This window comes from Rattus rattus, chromosome 7 (assembly GCF_011064425.1).
Source record: "Rattus rattus isolate New Zealand chromosome 7, Rrattus_CSIRO_v1, whole genome shotgun sequence".
Lineage (NCBI taxonomy): Eukaryota > Metazoa > Chordata > Mammalia > Rodentia > Muridae > Rattus > Rattus rattus.
The window spans coordinates 286,030-301,946 of record NC_046160.1 but is presented as its reverse complement, the minus strand read 5'-3'; the positions used below and the strand labels follow the sequence as shown (position 1 = coordinate 301,946).

At 38.7% G+C, this 15,917-nt stretch overlaps 1 protein-coding gene across 2 annotated transcripts in view; it reads left to right on the top strand.

The window, feature by feature from the left end:
* The window catches only part of Alkbh8 (alkB homolog 8, tRNA methyltransferase), a 98,624-nt gene that overhangs the window by 25,602 nt on the left and 57,105 nt on the right, over positions 1-15,917 (top strand). For both annotated transcript variants that reach the window (XM_032908693.1, XM_032908692.1), the window contains exon 8: positions 8,601-8,707. In XM_032908693.1, the coding sequence (XP_032764584.1) occupies positions 8,601-8,707 (107 nt within the window). The remainder of the gene's footprint in view (positions 1-8,600; positions 8,708-15,917) is intronic.

Here is a 15,917-nt window from a genome sequence, read left to right as displayed (position 1 = left end):
TTGCTAGGATACCCTTCCCCTTAGGACTATAACACAGTATTAACAACAAGTTATACACGAGATTTCAGACAGAAATAAAAGAAAAGAAATCCAGAATAATTCTTGAAATAATAAGATCATCTTATCTAACTAGAGGTTGCTTGAGAATCTGATGTCTCCTGGAGGCAAATACTTTTTTTTTTTTTAATTAACTTGAGTATTTCTTATTTACATTTCGAGTGTTATTCCCTTTCCTGGTTTCCGGGCAAACATCCCCCTAATCCCTCCCCCTCCCCTTCTTGATGGGTGTTCCCCTCCCCATCCTCCTCCCATTGCCCCCCTCCCCCCAACAATCTAGTTCACTGGGGGTTCAGTCTTAGCAGGACCCAGGGCTTCCCCTTCCACTGGTGCTCTTACTAGGATATTCATTGCTTCCTATGAGGTCAGAGTCCAGGGTCAGTCCATGTATAGTCTTTGGGTAGTGGCTTAGTCCCTGGAAGCTCTGGTTGCTTGGCATTGTTGTTCATAAGGGGTCTTGAGCCCCTTCGAGCTCTTCCAGTTCTTTCTCTGATTCCTTCAACGGGGGTCCTATTCTCAGTTCAGTGGTTTGCTGCTGGCATTTGCCTCTGTGTTTGCTGTATTCTGGCTGTGTCTCTCAGGAGAGATCTACATCCGGTTCCTGTCGGCCTGCACTTCTTTGCTTCATCCATCTTGTCTAATTGGATGGCTGTATATGTATGGGCCACATGTGGGACAGGCTCTGAATGGGTGTTCTTTCTGTGTCTGTTTTAATCTTAGGCAAATACTTTTTATCTGTCCTCCTTTGTTCTGTTTTTCTTCTTTTGTCTCTTCCCCTATATAAATACAGTTCCTATATAAATAAGTTATAGCTTAAGCACTTTGGCTTCTTAACCTTTGCTGTATTCTTGTGATTTTCTTGATGCTCTGGTTAAAGAACCAATAAGGTTCTTTATTACAATAAGGTTCTTATTTACATATATTGATTCATTTTATCTTTTTATTGGATTTTTTTAAATTTACATTTCAAATGTTATCTCCTTTCCTGCTTTCCCATCTATAAATTCCCTTACATGAAGGTGTTCCCCCACATAGCCACCCACCCTTTCCTTCCTCCCCACCCTGACATTCTCTACACTGGGGGGATCCAGCCTTGTCAGGACCAAGGGCTTCTTCTTCCATTGGTGCCCAACAAGGTCATTCTCTGCTACATATGCAACTAGAGCCATGGATCTGACCATGTGTACTCTTTCAGTAGTGGTTGAGTCCCTCGGAGCTCTGATATTGTTGTTCTTATGGGTTTCCAAGCCCCATAGCTCCTTCAGTCCTTTCTCTAACTCCTCCAGTGGGGACCCCGTTCGCAGTTCAGTGGTTTGGTGCTAGCATTCGCCTCTGTATTTGTCATGTTCTAGCAGAGCCCCTCAGGAGGCAGCTATGTCAAACTCCTCTCAGCATGCACTTCTTGGCATCAGCAATATTGTCTGTGTTTGGTGGTTGTATGTATATGGGCTAGATCTCCAGGAGGGGCAGGCTCTGAATGGCCATTCCTTCAGTCTCTGCTCCAAACTTTGTCTCCATGTCTCCTCCTGTGAATATCCCTCCCCCCCCCCTTTAAGAAGGACTGAAGCATCTTGACTATGGTCGTGCTTCTTCTTGAGCTTCATGTGGTCTGAAGATTATATCTTGGGTAATCCAAGCTTTTGGGCTAATATCCACTTACAAATAAGTGCATACCATGTGTGTTTTCTTGTGATTAGGTTGCCTCACACAGAAAGATATTTTCTAGTTCCATCCATTTGCCAATGAATTAGATCTTTGCCTGAAAGAAGCTTTGCAGTTTTATGAGGTGCCATTTATTGATTCTTGATTTTAGAGCACAAGCCATTGGTGTTTTGTTCAGGAAATTTCCCCAGCACCCATGTGATCAAGACTCTTCCCCACTCTTTCATCTATTAGTTTGCGTGTATCTGGTTATATGTGAAGGTCCTTGATCCACTTGGACTAAAGCTTTTTACAGGGTGATAAGAATGGATCGTTACACATTCTTCTACATGCTGACCTCTAGTTGAACCAGCATCAATTCTTGGAAATGCTGGTTTTTTTCTTCCCCATTGGATGGTTTTAGCTCCTTTGTCAAAGATCAAGTGACCATATGTGTGTGGGTTCACTTCTGGGTCTTCAATTCTATTCCACTGATCTACCTGCCTGTCTCCGTACCAATACCATACAGTTTTTATCACTATTTCTCTGTAATACTGCTTGAGGTCAGGGATGGTGATTCCCCCAGAAGTTCTTTTATCGTGGCAGATAGATTTCACTATCCTGGGTTTTTTTTTTTTATTTCAAATGAATTTACAAATTGCTCTTTCTAACTCTATAAAGATTTTGGTTGGAATTTTGATGGGGATTGCATTGAATCTATAGATTGCTGTAAATTGCAATACGGCAATTTTTACTATATTAATCCTGCCAATCCTTGAACATGGGAGGTCTTTCCATCTTCTATTTCCTTCTGCAGAAACTTGAAGTTCTTGTCATATACATCTTTCACTTGATTGGTTAGAGTTACTCTGAGGTATTTTATATTATTTCTTCTTTTTCTATTTCCTTCTGCAGAAACTTGAAGTTCTTGTCATATACATCTTTCACTTGATTGGTTCGAGTTACTCTGAGGTATTTTATATTATTTGGGACTATTGTGAAGAGTGTCATTTCCCTAATTTCTTTCTCAGCCCGTTTATCCTTTGAGTAGAGGAAGGCTACTGATTTGTTTGAGTTAGTTTTATATCCAGCCAGTTTGCTGAAGTTGTTTATCAGTCATAGTAGTTCTCTGGTGGAACTTTTGGGGTCACTTAAATATACTATCTGCAAATAGCGATATTTTGACTTCTTCCTTTCCAATTTGTATCCCTTTGACCTACTTTTGTTGTCTGATTGCTCTGCTTCTGACTTCGAGTACTATATTGAATAAGTAGGGAGAGAGTGGCAGCCTTGTCTAGTCCCCAATTTTAGTGGGATTGCTTCAAGTTTCTCTCCATTTAGTTTGATGTTGGCTACTGGTTTGCTATATATTGCTTTTACTATGTTTAGTTATGGGTCTTGAATTCCTGATCTTTCCAGGACTTTTATCATGAAGGGGTATTGAATTTTGTCAAATGCTTTCTCAGCATCTAGTTGAGAAGATCATGTGTGATTCCCCACCACCCACCGTTTGAGTTTGTTTACATAGTGGATTACATTAATGGATTTTTGTATATTGAACCATCCCTGAATTCCTAGGATGAAGCCTACTTGATCCTGATGAATGATCGGGTGTTGAGCATTTGTCAAATGCTTTCTCAGCATCTAATGAGAAGATCATGTGTTTTTTTCCTTTGAGTTTGTTTACATATTGGATTACATTGATGGGTTTTTGTGTGTTGAATCATCCCTGCATTCCTAGGATGAGGCCTACTTGATCCTGATGGATGATCAGGTGTCGAGCATTTGTCAAATGCTTTCTCAGCATCTAATGAAATTATCATGTAGTTTTTTTCTTTGATTACTTGATCATGATGGATGGTCGTTTTGATGTGTTTGTTCTTGGGTTCAGTTTGAGAGAATTTTATTGAGTATTTTTGCGTCAATGTTCATAAGGGAAATTGGTCTGAAGTTCTCTTTGTTGGATCTTTGTGTGGCTTAGGTATAAGCGTAATTGTGGGTTCATAGAAGGAACTGGGTAGTGCTCTGTCTATTTCTATCATTTGGAATAGTTTGGACAGTATTGGTATGAGGTCTTCTATGATAGTCAGATAGAATTCTGCACTAAACCCATCTGGTCCTGGGCTCATTTTGGTTGGGAGACTTTAAATAACTGCTTCTATTTCTTTAGGAATTATGGGGTTGTTTAGATGGTTTCTCTGTACCTAATTTAACTTTGGTACCTGATATTTGTTTAGAAAATTGTCCATTTCCTCCAGATTTTCAAGTTTTGTTGAATATAGGCTTTTGTAGTAGGATCTGATGATTTTTTGGATTTCTTCAGATTCTGTTGTTATGTTTCCCTCTTCATTTCTGATTTTGTGAATTTGGATACACTCTCTGTGCCCTCTGGTTAGTCTGCCTAAGGGTTTATCTGTCTTGTTGATTTTCTCAAAGAACCAACTCCTGGTTTTGTTGATTCTTTGTATAGTCCTTTTTGTTTCTTTTTCGTTGATTTCAGCCCTACGTTTGGTTATTTCCTGCTTTCTACTCCTCTTGGGTATATTTGCTTCTTTGTGTTGTAGAGCTTTTAGGTGTGCTATCAAGCTGCTAATGTATACATTCTCTCCAGTTTCTTTTTGGAGGCACTGAGAGCTATGCATTTTCCTCATAGCACTACTTTCATTGTGTCCCATAAGTTTGGGTATGTTGTCCCATCATTTTCATGAAATACTAAATAGTCTTTGATTTCTTTGTTTATTTCTTCCTTGAGCAAGTTATCATTGAGTAGAGCATTGTTTAACTCCATGTATATGTGGGCATTCTGTCTTTTTTGTTGTTATTGAAGAACAGCGTTAGTCTGTGGTGATCTAATAGGATGCATGCGATTATTTCTATCTTCTTTTATCTGTTGAGGCCTGTTTTGTGGCTGATTATATGGTCAATTTTGGAGAAGGCACCATGAGGTGCTGAGAAGAAGGTATGTCCTTTTGTTTTTGGATGAAATGTTTTATAAATTATCTGTTAAGTCCATTTGGTTCATAACTACTTTTAGTTTCTCTATGTCTCTGTTTAATTTCTGTTTCCATGATCTGTCCATTGATAAGAGTGGGGAGTTGAAATCTCCCATGATCATTGTGTGAGGTGCAATGTGTAATTTGAGTTTTAGGATCGTTTCTTTTATGAGTGTAGGTGTCCTCACAAGTGAAGCATAGATGTTTAGGATTGAGAGTTCATCCTGGTAGACTTTTCCTTTGAATATGAAGTTTCCTTCCTTATTATTTTTTGATAACTTTTGGTTGAAAGTTGATGTTATTCAGTATTAGAATGGCTATTCCAGCTTGTTTCTTTGGACCATTTGCTTGGAATGTTGTTTTCCAGGCTTTTACTCTGAGATAGTGTCTCTTTTTCTCTCTCAGTTGTGTTTCCTGTATGCAGTAAAATGCTGGGTCCTCTTTATGTATCCAGTCCATTAGTCTATGTCTTTTTATTGGGTAATTGAGACCAGTGATATTATCCTTTGTAGGGCTGGATTTGTAGAACCATACTGTGTAAATTTGATTTTGTCATGGAGTATCTTGGTTTCTCCATCTACATTAATTGAGAATTTTGCTAGATATAGTAGCCTGGGCTACTATATCTTATGGTCTGGATGATATTTTCTCTGGTTCTTCTCATTTTCATAGTCTCTGGTGAAAAGTCTGGTGTAGTTCTGATAGGTCTGCTTTTATAGGTTACTTGACCTTTTTCCTTACTGCTTTTAATATTCTTTATTTGCTTTGTGCATTTGGTGTTTTGACCATTATGTGAAAGAAGGAATTTCTTTTCTGGTCCAATCTTTTCAGATTTTTGTAAGCTTCTTGTATGTCTATGGACATCTCATTCTTTAGGTTAGGGAGGTTTTGTTGAAGATATTTACTGGCCCTTAACGTTGGGACTCTTCACTCTCTTCTATACCTATTATCCTTAGGTTTAATCTTCTCATTGTCCTGGAGTTCCTGGTAGTTTTGTGGTAGGAGCTTTTTGCATTTTACGTTATGTTTGATGGTTGTGTCAATGTTTTCTATGGTATCTTCTGCCCCTGAGATTCTTTTCTCTTCTATCTTGTATTGTGTTGGTGATGCTTTAATCTGTGACTCTTGATTTCTTCCCTAGGTTTTCTATCTCTAGGGTTGTCTCCTTTTGTGCTTTCTTTACTGTTTCTATTTCCATTTTTAAATCCTGAATGGTTTGGTTCAGTTCCTTCACCTATTTGTTTGTTTTTTTCCTACAGATCTTTAAGGGATTTTTGTGTTTCCTCTTTAAGGGCTTCTACTTGTTTACTTCTGTTGTCCTGTATTTCTTTAAGGGAGTTATTTACATTCTTCCTAAAGTCTCCATCATCATCATCATTAAATGTGATTTTTCATCTAATCTTGCTTTTCCTGTCTGTTTGGGTATTCAGCATTTGCTTTGGTGGGAGAACTGGGCTCTGATGATGCCAAGTAGTCATGGTTTCTGTAGCTTAGGATCCTTAGCTTGCCTCTCACCATCAGGTTGTCTCTGGTGTTAGCTTGTCTTGCTGTCTCTGAGAATGACTTGACCCTCCTTTAGGCCTGTGTGTCAGCACTCCTGTAGACCCATTTTCTGTCAGCTTGATCTTGGAACAGAGAGCTCTGCTCTCAGGTGTGTAGGAGACCCTGATGACTGGCTTTTGATTCTTGCCACAGGCAGAAACCTGAAGGGTCCTGCCCCGGACTGCTCCTAAGTCCCTGTGACCAGTGGACACTGATGTCACTTGGCGATTGCCTCTTGGGTCAGGAAGGTGAGCAGAAAGTAATTGTCTCCTCTAAGTTCTCAGGAGTGTTTGCACTTCTGAGGGTCCATCTTTCTTCCCCATGAGATTATGTTGCAGGGAGCTGTTCAATTCAGTTCAGGAGCAAACAGAAACCAGCAGGTTCCTGCTGTTGACTACTCCTATATTCCTGTATCCAGAGGTACTATGCAGTTTTTTGCGGGGCCAGGAATGTAAGCAAAAGTGGGCAGAAGTGGCAGTCTTCTCCTGAGGTCTCAGGATTGTCCGTACTTCTGGGAGTTCAGCTTTCTCCCCCACGGGATTTGGGTGCAGTGTTGTGGGATCAGTTCAATTCAGTTCCCCCCACAGCCAGAAACAGGAAGTGTCCTGTTCCAGAGGATTTCTGCCTTTGTGTGACCTGGGTCCACTAGGCAGGTCACTTGGAGCAGAAAAGTTGGTCTTTTCTCTGCTCTCGGGTTTCTAGACACTCCTGGTGACTGGTTTTCAGCTCTTGGTGCTGGCAAAAACCTGAAGGGTCCTGCCCCTGACTGCTCCTTGGTCCCTGTGCCCAGAGGGCATAGATGGCAGTAATCGATTTCTTCTTGGTTTAGGAATATGGGCAGAAAGTAGTTGTCTTCTCTGAGTTCTCAGGAGTGTCTGCACTTTTCATCTTATTATATGTGTCTGTAGTGTACATTGCAATATTATGTGAAATGTAAGAGCTGCATATGGATGATGGAACCAACCACTCAAGTGTCATGCTAGTGAAAACAAACTTTGACCAGTGGGGGTTAAAAGAAATTTTTTATAAACACTTTTCATACAAAAGAGGAATTGTAAATATCCCCAAACCTGTTCCATAGATCCTGTAGTTAACATTTATTATATTTACTTTACTCAAATATCACTACCTCTCCATCAGTTTGTTAGTCCTTTTTTATATTTATACATCTCAAGCCAATCACAAATAAGCATGCTTCATCTATACAAACCAGATTTATGTATTGTTTATAAACAGTGATTTTAGAATATGACTAAATGAAATTATTTGTAGACATTTGGGAAAAATACGTTCGTAAAAATTTACTCAGTCTTACTTTACTATATTTATATTGAAACAAAGTGGAAACAATTGTGTACATTATTATTTAGAGATAGTTTATATATATTATTTAGTATTGTATGCAGTATTATTATTCAGATATTCAATGTCATTTATTGAATATTTTCTTTTTCCAGCTATTGTGTTATAGTCCCCATTTAAGGAGGATACATGCCAAATTCTCTCTATCCTACATATATTTTCTGATCACATTTTATTTTTGAAATAGGTGATTTGTACACATAAAATTTTTGTTTTCATTTCTATGCTATGCTGTTCAAATTCCAGTTCTTTGGCTGCTGCTGTCTGTAGTCTGAAATCCCTGGTATTTGATGGGTTCCAAAGACAGAAAACACCTTCTTGGCCATTGTATTTTTGCAGGGCCATTTAGGAAATTTGAGTGTAACTCAGAAAAATTTGTTTTGTTCTCTTTGCTCAATTGTTAGTATCTAATCCCAGTATGTTGTAAAGGTATCGGAATACCACATAGACTCTGAATGTAATAATTATTTTTCCCTTAAATTATTGCTTATTAACATTGTATGGATAAGAAAAATATGCTCTTTTTTAAAATTTGCTATGCACCAACCACCCTGGGTTATAATCTTTATTTATTATTTAATCCATGCAACAGTCATGTAAGGATTAAGAAAAAAACGGATGCAGAGAGACTCACTGACTATTAAAAATGGCTCCTAAACTGACGAGCCAGACTAGGAGTGTTTCAGCAGTGTGATACTGCCTTAGTGTCTCTGGTACTCTGATCCTAACACTACTTGCCTTATAATTTACTGGGGGTGATTCTTAGAAATGTGGGTTTCTAAGCTTCATATTTGCCTAGCCTTGATCTCAATACAAAAGTATGTTACCCCAATGGATCATCTATCCTTATTGTATTCTGTTAGAGTAAGCTATAGCTTTATTATCTGTTAATGTAAAACTTAAGTCAGCATAAATGAATTATCCTTAATCCCTGTAGTGTATAAAAGTAGACTCAGTATTAACTTTTCTTGCTGATAACCTTTCCATTTTTGTCTTTGCTCCAAGATTGTTATGGATTTCAAGCACCCAGAGGGTGTCACAGTACAAGTTATGTTACCTCGTCGGAGTTTGCTGGTAATGACAGGAGAGTCTAGATACCTTTGGACTCATGGGTATGTATTAAGGTGAATTTGGTGACTGATGGGATACTTTCTGCTTAGTGAGACTTCTCATTCTTCTTTGTTGTACTGTCTGAGCTGCTGAAACCATGTCCTGTGCTATACATCAAATCATTTGGGTACAAGCCTCCTAGGATATATACAAGGTTTTCTTTTTTTTTCTTTTTTTAAAAACACTTTTTAATTTTGAAAAGACTTCAATTTTAAAGAAAACTTGTAAACATAATAGGGCTAACTCCCTCCATTTTTCACCTATAGTTCTCAGTTGCAAACACTTTCTATGTCTTTTACTTTTTTTCACATAATATCATCATTGCTTTTACTTGATCATTTGAGAGTAACCTATCATGATTTTTCATTTTGGTGAAAATGCATGTTTAATTTTTTAGGAAGGAACATTATGTTGCTAGAATTTATGTGTCTGAGAAAAAGTATGTTTTTATATGTGTGTATTAAAATAATTAAAATATTGCTGAATTTTATATGTATCCTTTTTTGCTTATAAATTTTAGCTGATGTATTTAAAAATTCAAGAAAATGATCATATTATTGTATTGGTAACCTCTCTTACATTTTATTTATTTATTTATTTTAAGTAGATTCTTTTTTTTTTTTTTTTATTAACTTGAGTATTTCTTATTTACATTTTGAGTGTTATTCCCTTTCCCGGTTTCCGGGTCAACATCCCCCTAATTCCTCCCCCTCCCCTTCTTGATGGGTGTTCCCCTCCCCATCCTTCCCCCATTGCCGCCCTCCCCCCAACAATCACGTTCACTGGGGGTTCAGTCTTAGCAGGACCAAGGGCTTCCCCTTCCACTGGTGATCTTACTAGAATATTCATTGCTACCTATGAGGTCAGAGTCCAGGGTCAGTCCATGTATAGTCTTTAGGTAGTGGCTTAGTCCCTGGAAGCTCTGGTTGCTTGGCATTGTTGTTCATAAGGGGTCCTTTGAGCCCCTTGAGCTCTTCCAGTTCTTTCTCTGATTCCTTCAACGGGGGTCCTATTCTCAGTTCAGTGGTTTGCTGCTGGCATTCGCCTCTGTATTTGCTGTATTCTGGCTGTGTCTCTCAGGAGAGATCTACATCCGGCTCCTGTCGGCCTGCACTTCTTTGCTTCATCCATCTTGTCTAATTGGGTGGCTGTATATATATGGGCCACATGTGGGGCAGGCTCTGAATGGGTGTTCCTTCTGTGTCTGTTTTAATCTTTGCCTCTCTATTCCCTGCCAAGGGTATTCTTGGTCCCCTTTTAAAGAAGGAGTGAAGCATTCACATTTTGATCATCCGTCTTGAGTTTCATGTGTTCTAGGCATCTAGGGTAATTCAAGCATTTGGGCTAATAGCCACTTATCAATGAGTGCATATCATGTGTGTTTGTCTGTGATTGGGTTACCTCACTCAGGATATTTTCCAGTTCCAACCATTTGTCTATGAATTTCATAAAGGCATTGTTTTTGATAGCTGAGTAATATTCCATTGTGTAGATGTACCACATTTTCGGTATCCATTCCTCTGTTGAAGGCATCTGGGTTCTTTCCAGCTTCTGGCTATTATAAATAAGGCTGCTATGAACATAGTGGAGCACGTGTCTTTTTTATATGTTGGGGCATCTTTTGAGTATATGCTCAAGAGAGTTATAGCTGGATCCTCAGGCAGTTCAATTTCCAATTTTCTGAGGAACCTCCAGACTGATGTCCAGAATGGTTGTACCAGTCTGCAATCCCACCAACAATGGAGGAGTGTTCCTCTTTCTCCACATCCTCGCCAGCATTTGTTGTCACCTGAGTTTTTGATCTTAGCCATTCTCACTGGTATGAGGTGAAATCTCAGGGTTGTTTTGATTTGCATTTCCCTTATGACTAAAGATGTTGAACATTTCTTTAGGTGTTTCTCAGCCATTCGGCATTCTTCAGCTGTGAATTCTTTGTTTAGTTCTGAATCCCATTTTTAATAGGGTTATTTGTCTCCCTGAAGTCTAACTTCTTGAGTTCTTCATATATTTTGGATATAAGCCCTCTATCGGTTGTAGGATTGGTAAAGACATTTTCCAAATCTGCTGGTTGACATTTTGTCCTAATAACAATGTCCTATGCCTTACAGAAGCTTTGCAGTTTTATGAGATCCCATTTGTCGATTCTTGATCTTAGAGCATAAGCCATTGGTGTTTTGTTGAGGAAATTTTTTCCAGTGCCCATGTGTTCAAGATGCTGCCCTAGTTTTTCTTCTATTAGTTTGAGTGTATCTGGTTTGATGTGGAGTTCCTTGATCCACTTGGACTTAAGCTTTGTACAGGGTCATAAGCATGGATCGATCTGCATTCTTCTACATGTTGACCTCCAGTTGAACCAGCACCATTTGCTGAAAATGCTATCTTTTTTCCATTGGATGGTTTTGGCTCCTTTGTCAAAAATCAAGTGCCCATAGGTGTGTGGGTTCATTTCTGGGTGTTCAATTCTATTCCATTGGTCTATCTGTCTGTCTCTGTACTAATACCATGCAGTTTTTATCACTATTGCTCTGTAATACTGCTTGAGTTCAGAGATAGTGATTCCCCCTGAAGTCCTTTTATTGTTGAGAATAGTTTTAGCTATCCTGGGTTTTTTGTTATTCCAGATGAATTTGAAAATTGTTCTGTCTAACTCTTTGAAGAATTGGATTGGTATTTTGATGGGGATTGCATTGAATCTGTAGATCGCTTTTGGTAGAATGGCCATTTTTACTAAATAAAAATAAAGTAAAAGTAAAAATGTATAAACGAACACCGGGCGTGGAATGTTTTCCCTCAGGGTGTTTTTTCCTGCTAGGGTTCCACACTGCTTCCCCAGATATCTTCTGGATATCTTGGCAGAAACACAACCCAGCCACACACTTTCTTATACTGAGACTCTTACACAAAAGAGCATACAACTGGTGTTTTTTACCCTGCTAGGGTTCCACAATTCAGTGCCCCAGATATCTGCTGGATATCTTGGCATAAACTCAGCCCAGCCACACTTACTTAAATTGAGACTCTTTCTTAAAAAAAAAAAAACACACTCATTTAGCATTAAAGCAATCCAGCGCCTAGATTTGGTAGATCCACATTACACTGTCCTAATCCCAGTTCCCAAATTACTCATCCCTTGCACCTTTATTTACCAAGTTCCAGCTTTCTCCCCTGGTACTCTAACTCCTCTCAGTTCCCCATCGCTCTCCAACTCCTCTTCTTCCTCCTGGCTTCCTTCTCTAACCCTCCTCCCTCAACTGTCAATCCTCACCCCCTCCTCAGGTTCCACTTCACCAACTGTCTCCAACTGTCAACTGTCAACCTAACCTCTGAATCTAATCCCCTCTCACTCCCAACTCCTACCTCTGCCCAAATCTCACGCTCTTGCCTTTATTTAACAAATTCAGAGAAAACCCCAAGGCAAACCACAACATTTCCCCCTTTTTGTCCAGTTAAAAAACTTTTTCCTATACATAGGTGAACTAAGCATCATTATTACCATTCTGCAATTTATAAAACCAACAATATGCTGATCACCCAGTCCATCAATTTTGTTCATTAACCATGTCATCTATACTAAAAACTATACTTGACTATATCCTGGTTCTAGATCCTATGCCACCCTAAAACTACTCTAACAGATTTATCATCTTTCTCAATACTAAACCATTCGGGTTGTCTATGAGACTACTAGTCTCCAACCACATCAGAAATCCAAGAATGATTAATATTACCTGAAAACATAGGAAGCACAAAACATGGCTTCCAAGCTTAGCTAATTTTATAAAGACTGCTGATCACCTGACAGTCCCCTTATTCCTAATATGCTGGAGCATCAGTCTTCAGCCTTCTGGCCCAGGATCATCTGACAGACCTTATCAATGCAGATTTTGAAGGGGTTGATCACCCTGCCTCGCAGAGATTATCAGTCGACTATTCTGCATAATTTGTCCCTTTCTGGACAGTGACATCTTGTCTGTAGATGAATTGAAGCAATTTGCTCAGTGGTTGCTCTACCCACCATTTGAGCAACTCCATTGATGCTCAAGTTCTTCTTCGAGTCTAAGGGGCCCTGTCGAGCAGACAAGTCTCTAGTAAATGATCTAGATGAAGAAATGTCCATAAACAGGTTATTCTTTGGACTTCTGATGCCCTTGAAGATTTCCTATCTACATAGGCGTTGAACTGTTAAGCATAGAGTACCGTTGGCCCTCTCTAATCAAGTATTTACAAAACCCATCTAAACTGACTTAGAACCATAACCTTGCCATCTGACCCTTAGCTGGTACTGGTTAATCAACTAAAAAATAATGTATAACAGCAGTTATAGGACCGGTCTAAGACTTGTATTCTTAGATGCATAGTGGAGGCACAATGCCCATGTTAAAGTAGCAATATTAATCTCAATTATAAATCAACAAGAAAGTATACCATTGAAAACCTCGATTTGTGTAAAATGCATTCTATACCAATGAAAAGATTACAGCTTCAACTTTGTATCAATTACAAACATTTCTATCAATGTAAAATATTGCTGTAAAATTTTGTTTAAGAGTAAGTTTGCCAATCTATCTGTTTGTCTATTTCTCTAATTTCTATGTATTACTATATCTAAGAAGGATACAAAAAAGGAAAGGAAAAGTAGCAATCCCTGAGTTTACATTCTCTAGTTTCCCCTGCCCAAAGCTACATTTGTATTGTATCCCTTAAAAGAAAACTTATCCACAGTTCTTAAAATAAACAGAACCATCCACCCCCACATCAGGAAAAGGGTCGACGATCTTCCTTGTCTGCTTCTAGCTGGATTGGGGGCGAAGAATTCCCTTCTGGGGCCCAAGGGGGTATTAGGAAAGTTGGCTTTGTCAAGTAGAGCTAGCCGGGATTTGCCTGCCAGTCATTCTGTGCTGAGAAAGTTCATCGCTTAGCTGACATCTTGACTATGACAGTCTGAAGGGCTGGATAAGTAAGATGTCCATTCTGGGAAAGTTCTGAAAGCAGGCCTTTAAATCAAGCATCTTCAGTGTAATTAAGGGAGAATCAAACACGAAGTTGGACTGGAAAGTCTCGGAATCTCAGCATCCCAGAGTGTGTATCATTTCAGAGCTATCTTTCTTTTCCTTCATCTTTCAGCATACAAAACTTTACAAGCATTATATAGTTCTATAAGCATTTTCAAATGGGATAAGCAGGGTGCACAGTTTAGTAAATAAAGATCAAAAAAAAAAAATGACTACCTTTTTTCAGGTTAGGTTAATCATATAATCAAACCGTAACATAATTTTGTAATACATACGTATTACAAGTTATGAGGAATTTGCACTCAAAATATCACTGGCTGTTTATAGACATTTCAGTCTCAGCCAGTTCATACACGGAGACCTAAACAACCTCATATATACATCACCTATTTGTTGATCGGCTTAGTCTCCTTTTTCTTCTGTGTTGCCAAGGACTTCAGGAGGTCTCCCCTGTCATTTCTGATTTTTATCAGCTTGGAAGGAACCCACAGCTTTTTCTTCTCCTGTAGAAACATAGGCATAACCCCTTCCCCAGCGTAACACATTTCCCATTTTCCATTCTGACGTCAGAATATCCTTACTATAAACAGGCTGGTTTAGTTCAGTAGTCTTTTCCACAATCCAATGTCTTTCAGCAGCTGTGCTGTTTTGTTCATCAGCATTTAAAAAATTTAAGGTTAATAAAGCACTATGTATCCTATCTCTGGGAGTTTTTGTTGACCCCTTTTGCCTGTTAAGCATCTCCTTTAGACTTCGATTAGATCTCTCCACAATCGCTTGTCCTGTAGGATTGTGTGGTATACCTAAACATGTTTTATATTATAATAGTCAAAGAAAGCGCTTAATCTTGTTAGAGATATATGCTGGACCATTGTCCGTTTTAATTTGTATGGGTATTCCCATTATAGCCATAACTTCTAACAAATGTGTAATTACAGAATCGGCTTTTTCTGACGTTAAGGCAGTTGCCCATTGAAATCCTGAATATGTATCTATAGTATGATGTATGTATTTCAGCTTACCAAACTCTGTAAAATGGAGAACATCCATTTGCCAAATTTCATTTCTTTGGGTACCCTTAGGGTTAGTTCCTGTAGGCAATGGAGTTTGATTATATAACGAGCAAGTAGGACATTGCCTCACAATCTTTTTGGCTTGTTGCCAAGTGATAGAAAATTCTTTCTTTAAGCCTTTGCTGTTAACATGGTGTTTTTTATGAAATTCTGAAGCATCTAGTACACTTCCTATCAGTAGCTGGTCAATTTCATTATTACCTTGTGTCAGAGGGCCTGGCAGACCTGTATGGGATCTTATGTGTGTTATATATAGTGGGTAACTCCTATTTCTGATTTTTTGTTGTAGCTGAATAAATAGTGATGTCAATTCGGAATCATCCTGAATAAGTTCAGCAGTCTCTATGTGCAAAACAACCCTTTCTGCATCTTGAGAGTCAGTTACTATATTAAGAGGCTCTCCTCAAAATCTGACAACACCATGAGTATTGCATACAGTTCAGATTTTTGAACTGACTTATAGGGACTCTCAGTCACCTTGTTTACATTTTCCGATTTATATCCTGCCTTCCCCTGACTTACTGGCATCAGTGTAAAATGTAGGGGCTCCAGATATTGGAGTTCCCTTTACTATAATGAGGGAGGATCCAGTTAGTTCGTTTTATGAACTGAAGTCTTTTTTGCTTTTAGGGTATTTGTTGTTAATGTCTCCTAAGAAGTTACTGCATGCTCTTTTGCCAATGTTCATTTTGTACCCACAAAGAGTTAATTTCTGCATTAGTAAAAGGTACCACAATTTCAGCCGGATCCATTCCAACTAATTGTCAAGTCTCAATTTTCCTTTAAGTATCAATTCAGAGACCTTCTCAATGTAGGTTTTCAGTTTCTTACTCTGTTTATGTGCTAAAATATCCATTCTAAGATATAATCTTCCCTTTGCATGAGAATTCCTGTAGGGGAATGAGTAGAGGGCAAGATGATTAATATGTAGGCCATCTTTGGATCAATACGATCCAGATGTGCGCCCTGCAGTTCTTTCTACCAAAGCTAGCTCTTTCTCAGCCTCAGCTGATAGTTTCCTTGGGCTATTTAATTTTTATCGCCTTGTAGTGTTTGAAATAAATTGCTCAACTCTTGAGTGGTCAAGCCAATCACAGGCCTCAACCAGTTAATGTCTCCAAGTAGTT